This window comes from Caloenas nicobarica, chromosome 3, assembly GCF_036013445.1.
Source record: "Caloenas nicobarica isolate bCalNic1 chromosome 3, bCalNic1.hap1, whole genome shotgun sequence".
In the NCBI taxonomy this organism is placed as follows: Eukaryota; Metazoa; Chordata; class Aves; order Columbiformes; family Columbidae; genus Caloenas; species Caloenas nicobarica.
Genome location: NC_088247.1, coordinates 93,036,661 through 93,056,900, shown reverse-complemented (window position 1 = coordinate 93,056,900; position 20,240 = coordinate 93,036,661). Strand labels below are relative to the sequence as shown.

The following is a 20,240-nucleotide window of genomic DNA, read 5'->3' as shown; positions in this document are numbered from 1 at the left end:
GTCCCTCCACAGTCTTCCCATTTTGTCCAGCCAAACTTGTTCAAGCCAACAAGCATTTGCAACAACAAGGAACTGCAGAGGTGGAGAAGCACTGTCTTATTGGAAAAACAGAAAGCGTGGAAGAGTCTGTGCACTGACTCATTTTATTTCTCACCCCAGAAGCTTCGTTTTCATTACGAATACAGGTTCTGCACAATGAAATAAACTCTTGGGCAAAACTATATTGGACAGGATGAAGGTAAAACAAAGAAGATCTCAACCTTTGGAAAACGATTTAATTCCAGAGTTCACAGGCCCAGTGACAGCAACCATGATTGCCACAGAGACCATCGGTTCAAGGGATGGATGTCATCACTGAGTTTAGCTGTTTTTCTTTTACTTATGCAAAGAATACCACATGAAGACAGCCTTCTCAACCACTCTGATAATGAAAGACAACTAATGGCAAGGAGAATTACGGGTAAACTTGAAAGGCAAAATAACAGCTCACCGAGTGCTGTACTTACAGCGACTTCAAAAGGAAACTTGCATCCAGGCCTTCCATTAAAAAAAGGCACAAGCAAATCTCAACTACAGAGTAATCCAGTAATCTCAACTACTTAGAGTAATCCAGAAGATCTTATGGACAAGTTATGGTGAAAAACTCCTATTTGAAGTTGCCACGAATAAAAGCTAACCAAAGGTTAAATATGAAGTGTTTACAATGATGGTAGTTCAGGAAAAAGAGAAAAAAAAGAAAAAAACCACTAAACCAAAACCAAACCAAACGAAAACAACAACAAAAATGAACAGGATAGCAAAGTAAATATAGAATCTATCCATGAATATGAATTTGACTGCTCTATGAAAACTCCACCAAAAAAACCCATTTAACTTCTTCTCTAAGAGGCAGGCCAGAGGACACATCCTGGAGCAAGTTCATCCAAAAACCCCCATGGACTGAACTCCAGCAGCTTGTTCTGTAGGCAGAACCCTCCTAATCTGCTGCAGCTGAACTTCCTCAGCCTATCAAGTAGGAAATCCTTTTATTGCTCTGGCCTCTAAGCCTCTTATCTCCTAATTCTGCAAGGCTGGGGAATAGCTGTTCTGCTCATTAATCCTACAATGACTGTCAGAAGGGGATATAGACCTTCTCACTCTACTCAAACACAAGTAACTAGGTTTCATCCAGTTCCTTACCAGCTACTTAGTTGAGTCCCACTCCACAAGATTTTATAGGAATTGGTGTAGCAGTACAGAGGCTCCTGCACTTCTGTGAAATATTCAGATTTGGTGCTATGAACATTTTAAAGATTCTGGTTCAATGTAAATAATTGATATCAGGAGCTGATATTGTCTAGGGCTAGAAAGAAGGTAGCCATCTCTGGAGGACAATTCTAAAGTTGGAGAGACCCTATTCCATTCTCTGCTCTGTAGATACCAGCAAATTGTTTAAGAGCATTTTTTTTTTTTCTCCAAGCAAGTGCAGTTTTGGTTTATGTGCTGTATGGATGACTATGAAGACTTTCCACTATAGTTTATATGTACACCACTGGTTTATAATGAGATCTTTCTCAGTCATTTATTACAAACCCACGTAATCCATGACCTTCAGAGACAGCTGAAAGGGGAAAAAAATAATAACCAGTTGAGTTCTTGGCTTAACTAATATCTCCAATCAGCACTCCCAAGAAATGATAAAGGTTGCTGAGTTTCCTCCTATATACAACAGTCAGCCAAGGAGAAATCAATAAGGTATATATTTTTATCATGTTTGATGTCTTCTCTTTGTATGAAGTGAAAACTTACTACAAACAGTTGCTAAACAGCACTGCAAATATGACAGAGATCAACCTTATCACAAGATGTGAAAGTAAGTTCCAATATAATATGCATTATTTAATATTTTACATTTATGTACCTGATGGACAAACATAGGCCTACCTGTGTAATTCAAAAACCCCTAAACCCTTCTGTAAAGTTTGTGTTGAGAAAAATGTTAAAGTGGCAAAGTGTGTTAAGATCACAGATATCTCACGTCGGTTGTACCTTTTATTTTAACTATAAATGTCACACTTCATCACGCAGCTGTCAGCTTCTTTTAATGTACTAAATGCTATCATGTAAGCACAGAACCTGACATGTAACACAACAATTAAAATAAAAAGCAAGTCAGCATTGACACCATGTCACTTTTCTGTTTGCTGCAAATTAAAAGAAAATCAAAAGTACAAAAATAAAAGCTAGTCAAGAAAAAAGTTTGCAAAAACCTCAAACATCAGTTAATGTTTCCCTCTAATGTTATGACACATTATGTTCAGCTTATAAAAAATGTCCACAGCTTTAGTGAAGCTAATTACAAATTGACACCAAAAGACGTCAAGAACGTTTAAAACTTCTAGAAAGACTATGTTGTAATAAATATACTTCTAGCTGTCAGTTCCATAACAGCCAACACACATGGAACTAAGCAATTATTTTTCACTTTCTGTCCCACCCTTTTTCAATTCCTGTCCACCCTGTGCTACTGCTGTGGCACGTTAAAATTGCTGATGCTTTTCAAACCAGATGCAACAGCACTTAAGTTATGCCTGAAGCAATTCCTAGTAATAACAGTGAAATTATGAACACTAGATAATTAATACTGAAATTCGTCATGTATTGCAAATTTGATTTTTATTTCCTGTATTTGATGCATAACACTAAATAAAAGTGTCTGAAATGTTAAAAAATTAACTTCAGAAAAAAAGGAAAATCATGTACATCTGGAAAATTATATTGTTAATAATTAGATTTCTTCATTTTTCAGTCTTCTTCTGTTCATTTACATCAACTATAAACCCACATTTAATATATCAGCGACATACAAAAAACTTTGGCCCAAGGGAAAGTTAGTGGCATCTGTCACAAATACAGAAATGTCACATGCCTAATATTTGCTCTGGCCATACCACGACACATTCAAAACCCCTGTGGCCCAGAGAAGAAATAATCGCAACGGAGTCCATTCGCAGGCAGGGAGGAAAGAGCCAAGCAAAAAGAAGCCAGAGGCCTGTCCTGCAAAGGGAAGGACTGATATAGACATTTAAAGAACATTCCTATAAAAACATTCACGTGAGACATTGAGTTAACATAAATCCCTTTTCCCCTTCATGGAAATAAGAGGAAAGGGGAACATGGGGAATTCTGGAAAGTTTTACCCCCAATACCATGTAACTTCAGAACTGTTTTCTGGTGATCTACTTCTACACCTTGCTAAGGATTTCCAGGCCAGTAACCTGCTAGAACATTAAGAACAGCATAATTTTGACTAGAAAAGATTTATACACGAGTGTTACTGCATTTTCAAATATGCTATATTTGATTATGACAGCAAATTGCAGGAAAACCAAGAAAGCGAAAAACCTGAGGTAGATAAAAACAAATACAAAAAGACACACAAATAAGAGCACAAAAATGAAGTAACCCAAAAATAACCTCAGACCTGCCCTTACAGCTGTCGCCCAAAAAAACAAATCCAAGAGTAGAATTTGGACACCAATGAAACTGCTGGGAATTTGATCTTTAAAGACTACTCTTTAACCAAACACTGAAAATTGTAATAGTGGTAACACTTGCATGTTTCTAAGAACTTGGGCTGTATTATATCTCCATGATATTTATGCTGGAGTAGGTAATTTTTTAAAAAACTAAAACTAAATAGGATTTCATGAGGACCATATTCAGCTACATGTAGACTTCAAAGTGATCACAATGAATGCACACCTTTAAATTATCTGTTCTAGTATTACATTTTTTTTCTAGCCCTTGAAGCATTCAATTATTAGAGACAGTTGTGTACATACAAGGGAGAAAAGAAGAGAGAGAAGGTCTAGCTCTTGTGGGCATGGCCGTGTCCAGCTGTGAAAGTTTATGCAATTCATTGGTGATATTAATCTCCATAAATTCTGCTGTACCAGTCTACTGAAGGAACACATTCACAAGGACCTTCACATTACAGGCCTTAGTAGAAGAGGATGCCATTGATTTGCATACCTACAACTTTGAATGTGGAACAACAGAAAAATTAAAGTTTAGAAACAAGACATCGCAAACCTTCACTTTTTACAGTTTTGAGTATGATTATGCTTAACATTATAAACAATACCATCTGAGAACTGGGGCTTGAGCTCTGTGTTGAGATGGTGATAAAATAAATACACTTCATACCTGCACTTCTTAGGTTGGGGTCTAGGTCTGGCATTTCCTTGGCTGCTTCTGGGCTGACGCTGTAGATCGATGCTCCTGCTTCACTGACAATGCTGAAAAAGAAAACGGAAAATAATCAAAACACCACACAACTGAACGACACAACAGAAAGACTCAGCAAGTGACTTAACTGAATATTCGCTTTTTTTTTTTTAAAGCCTCGTCTTTTAAAAATATTTTTGAATCGATTGAATACCTATAAAAGTAAGACAGGACAGACAAAGGAAAAGATTTCCATTTAAGACAAAACACCCCTCCCTGACTGGCAACTTCGATTCTTTTCAATTCTGACCCTATTATAAATACACACTGCGCGTGATATCAGCCTCTGTATAAACCTTACAATGGAGGAAATGAACATGAGAAACAAGTGTCCCCAGAAGTAAACAGGCAAACCAGCTTCCAAAAATAAAACAAAAACCTACTTGACGATTTCATTAAAAACACCCACATTTTAAAGTCTAACATCATTTAAACTACTACATGAAACCAAGTCATGACTGTGCACACACATTGTCTAAAGCCAGCTGCCTAAAATACCCAGAAAAACCCCAATGTGACACAGACTGAGGCACAGAGAGCCGCAGCTTGCTTCTCAGCGGCATTTAATACCGTCTTCTCCCCGCTCTCACTGCCATCCCCAAAGAAAAACACAGACTGCCTGTCTTCAGTAACTTAAACTACAGTTCACACATCTACCCCACACCTCAGACTCACTCAGTAAAGATGATAAACTCACCAATTCAAACCAGGGCACATAATTAAAACACCCTCGAGCGCTCTAGTTCCACTCAAGAGAAAACGGCAATCAAGTATTCACAGTCTGCGTTTATGTTCAGCTGTGAAATTTTGACACCACTGAATCAACAGCATATATCTTCAAGTAACTCCAACGGAACTTGAATTTCAGGTTGATAATTAAGGCATCGTACAGCTACTGCACGAGAGAGGAATACTATCGGTTTCAGAACTATTTTTACTTTTACTATTCCACTCTTAGAATAACCATATCTTTGCCATAAGGAGGGAAACCACAATCCTTAAGAACCAGACCTTTCAATAAAAATCATAACTTTGCTTTATGTTGTTTTAAAATTAGACTATAATTTTTCCTTTTAAGAACATTTAGTCAGTCAATTTTTTAAATAAAGAAACTGAATCCTGGAAGCCCATCTCTTTAAAAAAAACCTGGAGAATAGCTCAAACACATTCCCATTCAATGTTCCAAGTATGTTAACGGTAAATAGTGTAAAATGTGGATATAAAAGGTAAGAATTTCTTAGTATTGTTTCTACAGATTCCCCCCCCACCCCAATCAAAACTGGAATTTGGTAGAGTGCTGTACACACAAATCAGATTTTATAGTTACTCAAAAGAATGTTCCAATATTATAGACAGACTGGATCTTTCAATAAATACAGAGAGGAAAATACTGTTCTTTTTTGTATTAGCACAACCCCAGACCCATTTAGAGCAAAAAATTGCTCAGACTAGCTGAACAGGGCAAATGAAAATGGAACTATTTATACGATCTTTTAAAGAGATTCAGTACTACAGGCATTCCTTCACTATAAATGACACGCAGAGTTCAGAAATATGGTCATATCACAAAAACCTAACTGCTGAAAAACAGATGTTGACAGAAGTCTCAAACTGATTTTTCTGATGAATGGGTAAAGAACAATGCAGCAGAATGTATTTCTTAACCTGTTCACACCTTATAAAGGCAGCATCTGGCAAATGCTCCCTTTTTGGATATTGCTTCCAAAAACCCCTGTACATTAGCACATAGTTCTAAGAGCGTTTCACTAATGGCTCTTCAATCTTTGTATCCGAACAGATCTAAAAAGTTACCTCTCATGTAATTTCTAAATTTAATACACTGTTGTTATGCTTAAGAAAAAGAAAGGAAACTAAGAATAAGAAAAATAAAATCAGTATTTTGCACAGTTTTTACACTGCTGTAATGTAAATTGTATTACCGCACACAGCATATTGCTTGATCCCTCCCAGTATTTTTTGCAGTGAAAAAAGACAAAATATGGGAATTTTAACACACTAGACTTTTTATTGATTCTCATTAAAGGTACACTGACAATTTTCTTAAGTGAGGGGATTGCAATAATACCATCATTCTATGGTAGTAAGTGAATCGTGCCAAATTTTAAGGTAGGCAGTGCAAAAACTCTTTGCTAAAATGAGTAAATAAAATAAAACTCAGAATGGACGAAAGAGCCATTTGAAAAGAGCACATTTCCCTTCCTCAAGTGCAAGAACATTTATACACTGGGAGGAGGAGGACGTGGGGAAGCCAAGTGAAAAAAATTATCTCAAGCAGGAAAACAAGATATAAAAAGTACTTTCAGAAGCAGCATACACTGGATATTTGACATTCACTGAGATGTTTTTGTATTTGCATGCAGTTTTTCTATGAAATATTTGGTGTAGCAGACTTGGGAAAGGGGGGGAAGAATTTCCGCTCAGGCAGAACCCCGCACCGCTGCGCCAAAGACAGAAAAACCCAGACGTTAAATAAATTTGTTACCCAGAGTAAATGCGTAGGGCCACAAACTCCAAAGAAACCATCCTCTGGTTCGTTCAACCACAGTCAACCAAACTTTTACAGACCTATTAGTGGCTGTCACGTGGTTTTATTTAGTTTGTTTTTAGCTACAGTGAGGTGGTTACTAATATGACACTGGTACGTACGATGTCGAACATTTAGCCTGGTCACAATACTGAGATTACAAGTAAAATAAGTTTGGAGATTTTTGTTTGCAGTTGTTCTGGATTTTGTTTTTTGACTAGATGGGACACAGTCACTTTAGTTCAGACATATTGCTCACTTATTTTCCAAATTCTAATAATTGTCTTTAAAAGGAGGATGCCATATAGGGCAATTGAAGCTAATTTAATGTTGTAAAATACTCTACATCATGCTTTCAAAGAGTATGCATATTTTCTGTCATTAAGACAAAAGCAAACCTGCTCAAATCAGTAGGCAATAGGAATTTACTCAAAATTACTGCGGGCCCGCGCTGTTCTCTAACCTCCTCCTTCCAGTTTTTTTAAAGGATACGATTTTCAAGAGAGTCAAAAGAAAACCCTCGTAAGAGTTGGTAAAATCTCTATCTAAAAATCTGTATATCTTTAGAACTAGAATTTGTTTCTACTTTGACTTTTTTAGCCATATCATGCATTCGAACAGAAAACTAGGCCTCCCCAGCCCCTCGTAAAATGAGATCCTTATTTCTGCGCATTCCTTAAGAAGAAAGATTCTTGCACTGACCAAAATCTTAACAGTTAAAATGACACAATTAATCTGTTATTTTGCTATTTAAAGTTAAAATGTAGTAGGCAAATGAGCAAGTGGTCATGATATAATATGCTTATAGCACATGAATGGACAATTTCCATAAATTGGGCTCCGAATAAACAAAAAGGCAGGTAAAGAATCTGAGACTATGCCTCTATACTGTTGGCTTCCCACATTAGCCATCCTACGGACAAGTTTTTTTCCTCAGCATCTAAATCCAACTTCTAAAAATGAGAAGTGCCCAAACCACGAAGCCGCTACATACTATTTCAATTTATTTTTAACTGTACAAACAGGTTTGTGGCATAGAAAATAAGTTTTCGTATACTGCACCCATCTCATTCGCATTTGCTAAGACACATTTTAAGTGCTGTTAAACCAAACATGAAATATATTCCACTAGCACCACCTGGTGGTCCCTCAGCTTTATGCTGGAGACCATGCTGGCTGTATTCAAAATACTTCAAGGAGCCTTTTAACACTTACTAGAGCAAGTTATTTTCTTACTGTGCTTAAATAAGCATTATATTTTTGGTATGAAAAGATAATTTGAAGACCTCTTAAAAATTTTCAGATTTTCAACCTCTTAGGTTTTACAGGAAAAAAAGCCTTCCTTGTAACAGGTAAAAAAATAATCTAAGAATATTTACTTTTGTAAAAAAATATTCAATGGTATTACGTACCTACAAAAGTGCACAAAGGTAAAAACTGCAAATAACAAACAAAATGTTGTTTAACTATATTACAGTTTCACGTACATGGCATATTTTTAAAAAACATAAGATGCTTAGGTAGCAGATTTTCACTGAAAACCTTTTCAAAACTATGTGCAAAAATCTGTTGAAAAAGAGGAATGAATGAAAAAGATATATCAGGCTAGAGGCTTCTAGGGTTAAAGATGGATGCAGCTTCCTGACATTTTCATGAACCTTATCAACATTTCAGACAATTTTATTACATTGAAGTCATTTCCCCACAATCAAATGCAACACTGGATTACTAACGTACAGAGAGAGAAAAAGTAACTATCCAACTTTACATAACTGTTCTTACAGTCTCCAAAACCCTGATTTACAACTTGAAGCCCTTAAAATAACATTTTAAGAAACAATACCAGCACAAAGAAGAGACCGGTGTTAATACTTGGATGAAAATTGTGGTCACTCTAAAAGCAAAGGGTATGTCAACGTCAAAATGGGCCCAGATTTTCATATTTGGTCATAAAATCACAATCTGTCAAAATGTAACTGCCTTCAATACAAAAATTTAGTAACTGTGGTTAATTCCTCTAAGCCAACTTTTTACATATTAACTGACATATACATTCTTCAATAGCTCGTGACAACAAAAGTTAGAAGTTCCCAAAAAGGGCAGAAGTACAGAAGGGTCAAAAGGATTATTCAGTGTTACTAAAGTAATTGGCTTAAGAATTACCCAGGACAGAAAAATAAAATTAAATAAATTTACAAAATATTTGCTAGAAAAGAACGCTACATTTAGAAGCTCGCTTGGAATGCTAAAAGCTTTAATTATGTCAATAGATTTAGTGACTTAAAACAAACTGAGGAGGGGCAAGGAAGACTTAATTAAGAATACAGGCTCAAAAGAAGATCGAGCTATTTCACGAATAAGAAATCCATTGGTCCTTACTGAAAACAGAGAAGTCACAAGTAGCTCCAGAAGAGCCCAAAACCAAAGACGGTTGAAAGCTATGGAAGTACTAGAGAAATAGGATGTCTGCGTCTGTTCTTATGCATCTCCCTACACACCTATTTTTGGCGACTACTGAAAACCACCTAGGGGAGGTCAAAGAAGCTACTCATATGAAACAGCAATAATCCCTTTATTTGCATTTTGACTACTGTCTCGCTCTTTCCTGTCAAGCAGGACGTTCCCCATGGCAGAGGCAACTTCGACAGCCCCTCCAGCTGCTCATCGTTACCGAGGGCAAGCTGCAGGTTTCTTGGCACCCTGGGCAGAGTTACCTGCTGTTCCCAGGGTCTCGCGTTCTTTACACACTATGCACAGCACAGTTCCTTCTGCTGGGGAGCTGAGGAATCCAGCCCACTGGAGACTGGAGACTGCAGTCCATCACAGGCTGAGGAAGACACTGGGATTTATTCAGCCACACGTGCTTCGCCACAGGAACAATAGGACACCAGGCTTGACAGACCCTGGCTCTGACACAGCTGAGTCATTACTTTTTTTTTTTTTTCTTCTTATGAGGAACATATGTCATGAAAGTGCAAGATAAAAAGGTTCTGGTATATACAAAATAATGAATTCAAAGAATAAAAAGTCCAAAAAGATTTTAAAAGCCTACTTATTCTGACAGATGAAATTAAAAATCTGGTCTTTCCCCTACCTCCAATGAACTAGTGGTATGGCAAAGAAAGATGTTAGGATCACAAAAAAAAGATTACACTAGAAAGCAATCATTATTCAACAGAATCAAGCCAAAACCCATACAATTCAGCTGTGCTTTTAAATAAGCTAAAGATTTAGCTTTAAATTTTAACAATGCATAGAACTCAGGAGATACTCCAGTATTAAATATATCTTCCAATGACAAAATCTACTGTTAGAGAGGAAAGGAATTTTCATTGTATTTCTATTACTCCATACCACCAAGTTTTTGCTTATATAGAAGCCCACCTTTCAAAGTCAGTCACGTTAGCCAAGGGGTGTTATCATTTTCTTTCACAAAAATGCTACAGAAAGCTCACAAGGTATTTTCAGACAGACCAAACGATAATCAGTGACACAAACCCCAAATTGTTCCTCAGCCACATTCTGTAAATTCCCATAGAAAATATTAGGTGAAATTCTGCTCACAACCAGTGGCTTGAATTCACAACGAAAAAAGTCTGTGTTTCTACTCATGCATGAATGAACTTCCTTGGTGTTTTGCAAAGTTCACCAGAAATTACACCACGTCAAGAAAAAAGCAATCTTGTCCTGATCAACTCAATCTATTTTTTAAAGTAAAAATATTAAACTGTTTCAAACCAAGAACTCTGTCACACAGCAAATTACAACACAGAACAATAATAGTATGTCTTTAAGTCACGAACCCTACTTCTGAAACAGCTTGCTGACACTACGGCAGGGACAACAATTAAGCACCTTATAAAGCACCATCTGAAATGATAGAATTTCATGGCAACCGTCCTTGCGTTAGGGATTCATTCTCTCCTGTTCAGATACAAATGATTTTTAGCACCAGTCAAGCTCATGGCTTTCCTGACAGACAGCACAGGTCTTCAGAACCTACTGAAGAGAAAAGAATTAGGCCTGTTTCTACCAGTGTTTAGCAAGACAATCTGATCACAGCTTGTATCATTGCTTCAAGTCATTAAAAGTGACTTATCTCAAGATAGCATTATGTCTTAGAAAGTTGATTTTGCGTTTTTCCAGTATGCTTGTGCAGAACTAAACTTTACCAAATAACTGAAGTACGCACTTTCGGATGAAGAACAATATGCAAAAGAAAAATGTAACGGTTTGAAGTAACAAATTACAGTCTTTTAACATCAGATAAAATGCACAAATTCCTCAATGTCTGTTTTATAAGAAATTAAAAGGAATATAAGAAATCGAAGCAAGGTTAACTAAAAAGACCTACATCTAAACCTCAGAAGAAATGTATGACAAAGACTGAAAAATTAGTAAGTATATTAAAAATTGCAATTATTGAAATAGTTGTCTTCAACTATTACCTACTTCCCTGTAAGCTGGGAAATACTAGGGCTAACAAAGGCCCAAATTTGTGACTTTCACTGCTCTGGAGTGTAAAAGAGCACTGTGAGTTGATTTTACATTCTAAGAGCTTTTTTCCTGTAATCAAACATAATAAAAGGATATTTCAAACACAAGGCTGAGCCACACAACCTGATTGCCTATTTGTTCACACAAAACAGGCTTCAAGAATATGGGAGTAGCAATTGTGGCACAGGATTTTAAAAGCTTCTCCTTTAAAAGAGTTACTACTTGGGAAAATGCAGCCCAGTTCTACTAACTTCCAGATCTGGATGAATGCAGAAAACATATTCCACATAGGACATTTCGCTGATGACAGAAGAGTTAAAAATGTTCTGATTTCAATTCCTCAACTACTATCATTCGCCTCCCGAAAGAGAAGTGGCATGAAATTTCCTCCCATTAAAACAGTAAGACAATTGCTACTTGCAACAGAACAAAGTAGGTTTGAGAACTATTGCAAGATATAACAATAAGTTATCATGCTTTAATTTCTTCTGTATTAGATATAACTCTGTGAAGGCCTAAATCAAAAACTACTTACTGCACTAAAGTGATAAAACTAACTGTATAGCTATGGCCTGGAATCCTTTATTCATCTGTGTATGAACCATGCCCTCAGCACTTCCCTGCAAAGGGAGGAATGATCAGATATCTGTCTTCATCTTGTCTGAAAACAATGACATTTTTCAGTAAGAAAAGGGTCCAAATGGCAGGTGTCAAAGAGCTTTAGCTTCACACGTGGTGCTAGGAGGCAGAAAAAACAAGAGTAGCGTGTGGCCATGTCAGAGCTGCACAGAAGCTGCCGTACAAGTGCATATCTGAAAAGAGCAAACCTCAGAGCCTGTTAAATCAATCTCGTGCCAGATGCTGTTATCAGAACAAAACTGGTGCTGCAGATTCATCCCCAGGAGAAATACACGTCCCCATGTCTGCAGTGAAAAGTGAAAGACCTAGGGTGGCATGTCTCGAGACTGAAGGTGACAGTCACCTGTGACTGCCCCCACCACTTTCATGGACAGTTTCAGAAAACAGGCCCTGTCATTGCTCATAACGCAGCTGGAGTTGAAGCTCCTTTCTGCTCTTGCAGAGAGCTTTAACATCTGAACTCTGGGTCCAAAAATCTACTTCCAAGTTAACCATCCAACTAAAAAGCACTTAAGTGATTTAATTTTACTTTAAACACAGTAGTACAGTAGAAACTTGAGAGAGAAAATTTAACTACTGCTCTTCTTCCTGTGGTAGCAACACTATTGAAAAGAATTGTGGCAATACAGCCATTACAAAATACAATATTACCTTAATATAAGAGGACAAGTTTAAAAAGAAAAAAAAAAACCACATTTCATGTGATCAGAAATAAAATTGCATTAACTCTAAGTAGAACTAATGATAATTAAATACATTCAAATACGTTAAAAAGGTACCTATCTATAGCAAATTAACATTAACATTAAAACAAGGACAGCAATGAAGGTTTCAGGACTGACATAGGAAATGAAAATACTAGAGTCCACTTCCAAAACTAGGCATGAAAACAGGTATGGTCAAGACCACTCTTGCCAACACTCACACAGTTTTACACGACTAAATTATCTCAATGACATCAGAAGAACAAACTGTATATACAACAGAGAAAGATACAGCCAAACACTGACAAGATTTTACCTAACCTTTTTGCCCGCTGGCAGTGGGGCACAGGGAGACAAAGAAAAACAACCAATTTTGGCAGTCACAGCTTCAGGAAGAAGAGAAACACTAGGTGATGTTAAACCCTGAACATTTTATATATTTATAGAGACTCTTGAAATAAAATTGCTTAGATGCATACACTAAAAACACAGCACATTCCAAAAAGATGATGATGACAATGCTCCCCCAAAATCCTGGCAAAACCATTCCACGCTGAAGAGCTTGACGAGCAGCCTTACTTGGACCCTGCCCATCCCAGTTCTCAAGCCAACAGCTTGACCCAGCCTCATGAAACACAGCAGACTCAGGGAAGCTGCAGCTTCCAGAGCAGAGGTACCATCACCAATGATGTCCTGGCCAGTAGCTCCATCTCAGCTCAGCCAAGCAGAAACCCCTGCAGGGGTAGCACATGGGGAAAGCTGGCGTTTCATCCAGCCCATCTTTAGCTACGCGGGATCTAGCAAGAGATAAGACCCGTCCTAGCTGCTTTTAGAAAACAGTTGAGGCAAAGGGTAAAACCCTGGAACTTGGCAGTTCATGTTCATGCATGGTTATTCAAGTTGGAGCATTATAAGGTACCAAGAACCAAGGGTTTGGGAACAACTAAGAGTTTAAAAAAAAATATTCCTGCCTATAAAGAAATATGTAGACTTTGCTAGTACCATCTATATTTGGTGTTGTGACCAATTGTTTATAACTTGGGAAACTAATGTCTGCCTCAAGTCTGTCTAATTTTCAAACCAAAACATTTCCCTATTGCAGGTACTGTCCTACCCACACCATCCTTCTCCTGTGGGACACAGCACATTTAAGACACAGATAATCCATTAAGCAGAGTCCATCAGATTGTCTAGTGAATACAAACCTCCCGACCACTTCATTTGTCAGTGAACTTCATAGAGCATTCAGACTGGGTCAAATAAAAATCGGATCAAGAAGTGTCACATGTGAACAGTCAGTTTGAAATTATCTAGAAAGGCTATAAGAACATCCTATTTGGTTGCTATAATTGCTCTCAGGAATAATTTTTATCCGGTAGAATGGGCAACACAGATGCAGAAACTGCTGCGGCTGAAACACAGTTAGTTCAGCCAGACCAGAGGCTGGAGCTGAGAGTCACGTTAACTCTCATGGAGACTTTGTCCCCAGAGTGGAGCATAACCGGACAAGACCACAACATATGGAGCAAAATGCCTCTTGGAGAATGGCACCTCCAGCAACTGTCATTTTCTTTAATGCTCACTCCAGGCAGTTGGGAAGCTGCATGGCCAGAGCTGCCGTGCAGCCTCCGCAGCCCCGATTCATGCAAAATTCCTGTAGCTTTGTCTCGAGTCAGGCTTTATTCTGTTTTCCCAACCCCTTCCTACAATATCACTGATCTTAGTACTCGATCTCTCCTTAGCAAGCCGCCCTCTCCCCAGCACGGAGCCACGAGGGAAGGCTGGAGACACCTACACCCCTTCTACAAGGGCTGGGCAATGCAGTGTGGACAGACAGCGCACGGCGTGAGGGCATCACGGAGCCTCTGCTGCTGCTCCTCCCTGCTCCCTCCCCATCCCTCTTCACATCTAGGCTGTATCCGAAGACGTCATATTAAATACTTTTAACCTACAGACACTTCTTGGCACAGTTTACTGAACTCTGAAATAGCCAGGTTTTCCACATAAAGAAACTCAAAATAAATTAAGAATTCTGCAATCAGAACGAATGCTGGCAGGAAAATTTCTTTGAGGTATTAAATACTAAGGAAAAGTATGACCGCATCTTTCTAGCCATGCCATTTCTTCTTTACCTTGATTTGGAACTCACCTATTAAAAAAAAAAAAAAGCTGTCTGCCTTAGTTCACAGAAGATACATTCGCCTCCTGTCTTTATTCTCCAGCTCGACAAATGTTACATAAAGCAAATGGTACTTCATGCACACCTGATCAAAATCGTATGCTGCTATCACTCAAAAATAATTTCTGAAAACTTAATCACGACAGTGCTCTTACAATTTTAAAGTTCTCATTTGGTTTTTTGGTTTGTTTCAATTTTTTAATATAGGAAAAAACAGTTTGCTTTGGTATTTTCCTATAGTTTTTGACTATTCAAAGCTGACATTGATCAAAAAGCGTTCCATTCTGTCCATCAAGGAAATTGTTTTTCTTCATTGGAAAAAAGGCCGTAAAACTGAGATAGTAGATTAGTGCTTCCAGCAAAATCTATTAATCACCTATGAAGGAACCATAGCGTTATAGTATAAATAGGATTATAGCAACAGACAGGAAAAAAAAAAGGTTAAGAAAAAGAGTAGGTTACTCATTCTTCAGAAAAAAGGAATATTTTTCATGCAAAACTACAGAAAAAAAAAATCAAATGAAGTTTGCTTTACCTTAACAAGCATATTTTAATAGCTCATTTACTTTACTCAGACACAGATTTGAAGGTAAGATGACATACTCAAATGCCTGTAGAGCAACATAAGTAGACTGAGTGTTTTGTTATTAAATGATCCATTTTTCTCTTTTTAGGCCTCTAAGGTTCTTTCATGCCTTCTTTGGTGGTCCTCATTATCATAGTTTTAAATACTATTATTTTACCCATATCATATGCAACTGCTGGGCATCTACAGTAAGAGCTGCTAATCTGAATGAAATATATCTCCAAATGAAAATGAGTTAAACATTAGGTGTATTATTGTTTATCCTTTAACCATTTAAAATAGTAGCTACCTTCTCATTTTGTATTACAAACAGATGTATCAACCTCAGTAAAAACAACAACAAAAAACACCACAAAGACAAACAAACCCCCACAAAAACAAAAAAAACCAACCACCACACAAACACCAAAACCAACCAACCAACCAGGACCAAATCCTTATAAACTTCAAATGGATTCATTAATTTTATGTTTTTACAGAAAACTAGATTCATTAATTTTATGTTTTTACAGAAAACAAATTCCTTTAGGAAGACTGTAACCGAAAGGGGGAAAAAATACTGACAAAACCAAATATCTGGAATTAGCGAAATAAAAGTTCAGTTAGGTAGTGCTATATTTGTTTTCCCCCTTCTCTTAAAAGGGAATAATTTGTTCCCTCAGGTTGTGACAGATCCACACTGGAGACTTTCCATGAGCAGTATCACTAGAACTGGCATTAACATATGCTGAAAGACCACTTCATTTAAAACACATTCTTCATCCAGTTACAAACACTTAAAAAAAATTCTTCTGAACAGAAATTTCTTATGCGTCATTTCTAACCAATTACTTTTAGACTCAAAAACCACTCCAGCTATAAAATACTCCTCTTTTTTTTTTAGTTATCCAAATATGAAAGTGTAGGATAAGATGGCTTTCTAGTTTTTGAAAATATATCCTTCCATCTAGATCATAAAAGTGCAGCTAAATTATTTTATGTCCTACTTTTTACACCAGAATTTTCAAAGTGATTCTCCAGTCCCAGGTATGTTACACAGTACTTAGAGACTCAATCACTTGCCATTCTAGCAATAAAATATCTCACAATAGTGTAAAGGTTCATTAAAACATTTATACATCTAATTACTCGTGAGTCCAATGGCAAATATTTTGCAGAAAAATAAGATCTGGGAACATGCATCTTTCAAACCAGGTTAGCCCTCTTTTCGACCCCCCATTTTATAATGGGAAAGTCTCTTAGAAACATTTGAGGAATTGCGGGTCACAGTTACATAATTTTAAACAAAAGCACTAACAAAAGTAAAATGGTTGACTCATCCTTTTCAAACACAATTATGTTGTTTTCTCTGACAGATGACAAAGTTTGCACCGGGAAGTTCATATTCATTTTTTTCTTGAAAGGCCAAAAAAAAAAAAAAAAAAAAAAAAAAAAAAAAAAAAAAAAAAAAATCCATCAACAGTCCAACTTCCACCCAAAACCAATGCCCTGGAATGAATATGAACTACTGATTTCTTCCTTCCCCCATTCAAATATCTTCTCTCTCCTCATGGTACAGGTTACTTCAAAATGAGAGCAAGTTATTTCAAAGTTTTCTTGCCAATTCATATCTGGGCAGCAAGAAAGGTACTCTGGAACTCAACTGAAGAGTCTTCTGCAGAGCATCACACAGAAATCACAGATCAGAGCCTACACCTGTGAACACCGGCAGAGTCTCCAGTTACCCATCAGGTGGGCAATGGACATGTACTCCACACCTGCTTCTCTGGATTAGATTCCTATGTCTGGATCCTGCAAACCAAGCGAGCAATGAAGAGTGAGGGTCTTGGAATGACTCTTTCAGCACTGGGAAAACTGTTGAGTGCCAGGGAATCATGGTGGTTGAAAGACACCTGTGGAGATCAGCTGGTCTAACATCCTTGCTCAAAGCAGGGTCAACCAACTCGAGTATGTGTGCAGTCAGGTTTCAAGTATTTCCATGAACATAGACTCCAAAACTTACTACTTATTAACAGGAACACTTGGACCCTCTGCAGCTGAGAACTGAGGTTTTGATTATATTAAACTGAGATTCAGAATCTTTTTAAAAAACAGCAGTTTAGGAATTTAGCACCATGTATACATTTCAGAAAAGTACATCTCCACCCCAGGACAGTGTCTGAGAAACAAACGTAGATTTTAAAAGTCAACACTCTGTTTTCAAACAGTGCTGCACTTAAAACTCACTAAACAATCCTAGGTTCCTCAAACACTACAAGTGAAAAGAAAACCTGAAATTGTTTGGAAATTAAATGAATGGAAGTCTGTCCCTTGCTGATTCCTACAGTAACGGAGTAGGCCCACTTAATTTCAAGTGTCTGATGTTAAACTGTTAAGACTATTCTTGCAGTTGATAACTAACAGCTGTTACTTAAAAAAACCCCACACCATTTGGAGATCAGGGCTATAGAGGAAGAGACAACGCAACATTAAAACAATAATCGTCTAGTTGAGAACAGGAGTTTATCTGATGGAGACTCCCCGGCAGCGCAGCAGCCAAGAGCCCGCCGGCGTCCTGGCTGATGTAGAGAACTCCTGGGGGGTTATGGAGAACATATGGCCGTGTGGGACACGCAGTACCCGCCAGAGCATCTCCTGCCCTCGGGCACCCGCTCGGCTCTGCTGGCCCATGCTGAAGGTGGCAGAGGCCAAGCCTTGTCCTCGGCCTGCCCTGACTGACAGGCCGTCCCTGTCGCTGCCATCAGCATCTCTGCGGCCCCGAGCCAGAGCAGCACAACGCTGACATTCGCACACCCACGTCGTCACATGCACCATCACAACCGAGATCCACGCTGGACCATTCTGGGGCTTTTACTGGTCAGGTTGTTACAAGGCTGAGAGCATTTCTTACATCCCCTGCGGAGGTGGGGTAGCAAGCTCCTCCTCCGCCAAAAGAACAAGGCACAAAGATTAAATATTCCCCGCCTAGCGAAAGGATAGGTTTCCAAGTCTAGGCATAACTAAAATTTCAGCTAATTCAGATCCAAATTATATTAAGAAAGTATTTAAGTAGATTTCAATATTAAGAGTCTAATTGCTACTTTTTCCCCCCCTACTAATTTATGAAATTACATAAAGGAAAATCTAATCCTAAAAGGCCATGTAAATACTTCTAAACTACATATTTGAAAATTATTTTCAGGTACTTTCAGAATCCTGTTCAAGATGTTGAAACTTTTTTTTTTTTTTACAAAATATAAATAAAACTTTAAAATTATTAATACTACAAACTGGCATGTCCTGGATTTGCGTTTAATCAAACCCTGAGAACGAGAAGAAACACATTTCACAAGCTTCAAGTCTTACCTTCCTCCGAAGTTCATAAAGGCTCACAACATCACCATCATAAGCACCGTGTGATCTACGCAATTTAATTATACCAACTGTGGCACAGTAAAGAAAACTCAAACTTATATTTTGCTGCTAAATTCAATGGAAATTAACTTACAAATGCTTTATAAATAAGGAATAGACATGACCTTAGGCCATACATATTCCATTAAAACTATTATACGAGACCTGTTTTAATCATTAAAAGCTCCAACTTGCATTGAGTGCTAAAAGTGGTATTTCAGATGACCCAAAGACGATTTACATAAAGAAAACATCTTCCCCAAAGTTCACTGTACTAATTAAAAATTTTAGTTTATCACAATCTAATATTAACCACAAATTAGCCTGGCTTCATAACCCTGGTTTTCAATGTCAACCAATAAATCAACGTTGCACTTTCTGCATTGCATATTAAATAAAATATATTTACACAAACCATTATAATCAACATTTAATCTGTATCTTCACTTAACAAAAACCTGGAAGGAATTCCCTACAGACTATAAAACCGAAGAGAGTCTGCTCCAAATTAGATGGCACCAGATTTTTCTTTTCACTTAGCACCAGAACAAGTCCTTTATCCAAAATCCTGTCTCAGCCAGAAAACATTAGTCCCACTAATGTCAGAAGTCCAGTAACCTACAACCTACTGTAACCACTTTATCAAAAAGAAGCCAGCAAAAGGAGAAACAATTTCCCCTAATTTGCTCTGCTAATAATGATCAGCAGCACGGCCTTTCCAGTCAATGGTCTTCTCCAGAAATGCCAAGAGGTGGTTGGGCAGCTGCCCCAAGGAGAAAGCAGCGAGTGGCCATGGACAGGCAGGTCAAGGAGGCAGCAGGTGATGGCAGAGCCAACCAGGGCCACGGGAGTGGGGGGAACCAGAGGAACAGCCTTAAGCATCCCTTTAAAAGGAATTAAACAGCCCTTTAAAAGTCTTACGTTCTTGTTGTTGGCTAAGGAAATGAGATATATTAAAAGGATACTATATCATGATTTCAAAATTATTTCATTCTAAAACATTTAAATTGACAATGTCTCTTTCTATTTATTCTTCTAACAGAAGATTAGAGATAACTTTTCCTTCAGCAGAAAGATAATCACTGAGAAGTAACACAGGAATATCCAGTTTGATTTACTTAAAAATGACAAACTAACTTCTAGAAAATAACTTTAATAAAAGAAATGACAAAGTAACTTTGAGCTGTGATTTTACACTATGACGAAAAATAGACCAGGAACAAGTAATAAATGCATCACTGATTTTACTGAAAGGCCACTTCCAAAGTATATTTACAGTACAACATCGTAACCCTGACAAGAGAATCACTCATGGAGGATGCATGTCTAAACTGTTTCCCTGAAACGTTTATGTCAAATTCAAATGTCAAAATGTATTTTATCCAAATGTTAGTTCTAGTTCAACCCAATAAAAGAACTGAACAGGCA

At 37.6% G+C, this 20,240-nt stretch overlaps 1 protein-coding gene across 2 annotated transcripts in view; it reads right to left on the bottom strand.

Annotated features, from left to right (window-relative positions):
* SRBD1 (S1 RNA binding domain 1) overlaps nucleotides 1-20,240 on the bottom strand; it is a 134,604-nt gene that overhangs the window by 62,887 nt on the left and 51,477 nt on the right. For both annotated transcript variants that reach the window (XM_065631093.1, XM_065631094.1), the window contains exon 17: nucleotides 4,189-4,280. In XM_065631093.1, the coding sequence (XP_065487165.1) occupies nucleotides 4,189-4,280 (92 nt within the window). The remainder of the gene's footprint in view (nucleotides 1-4,188; nucleotides 4,281-20,240) is intronic.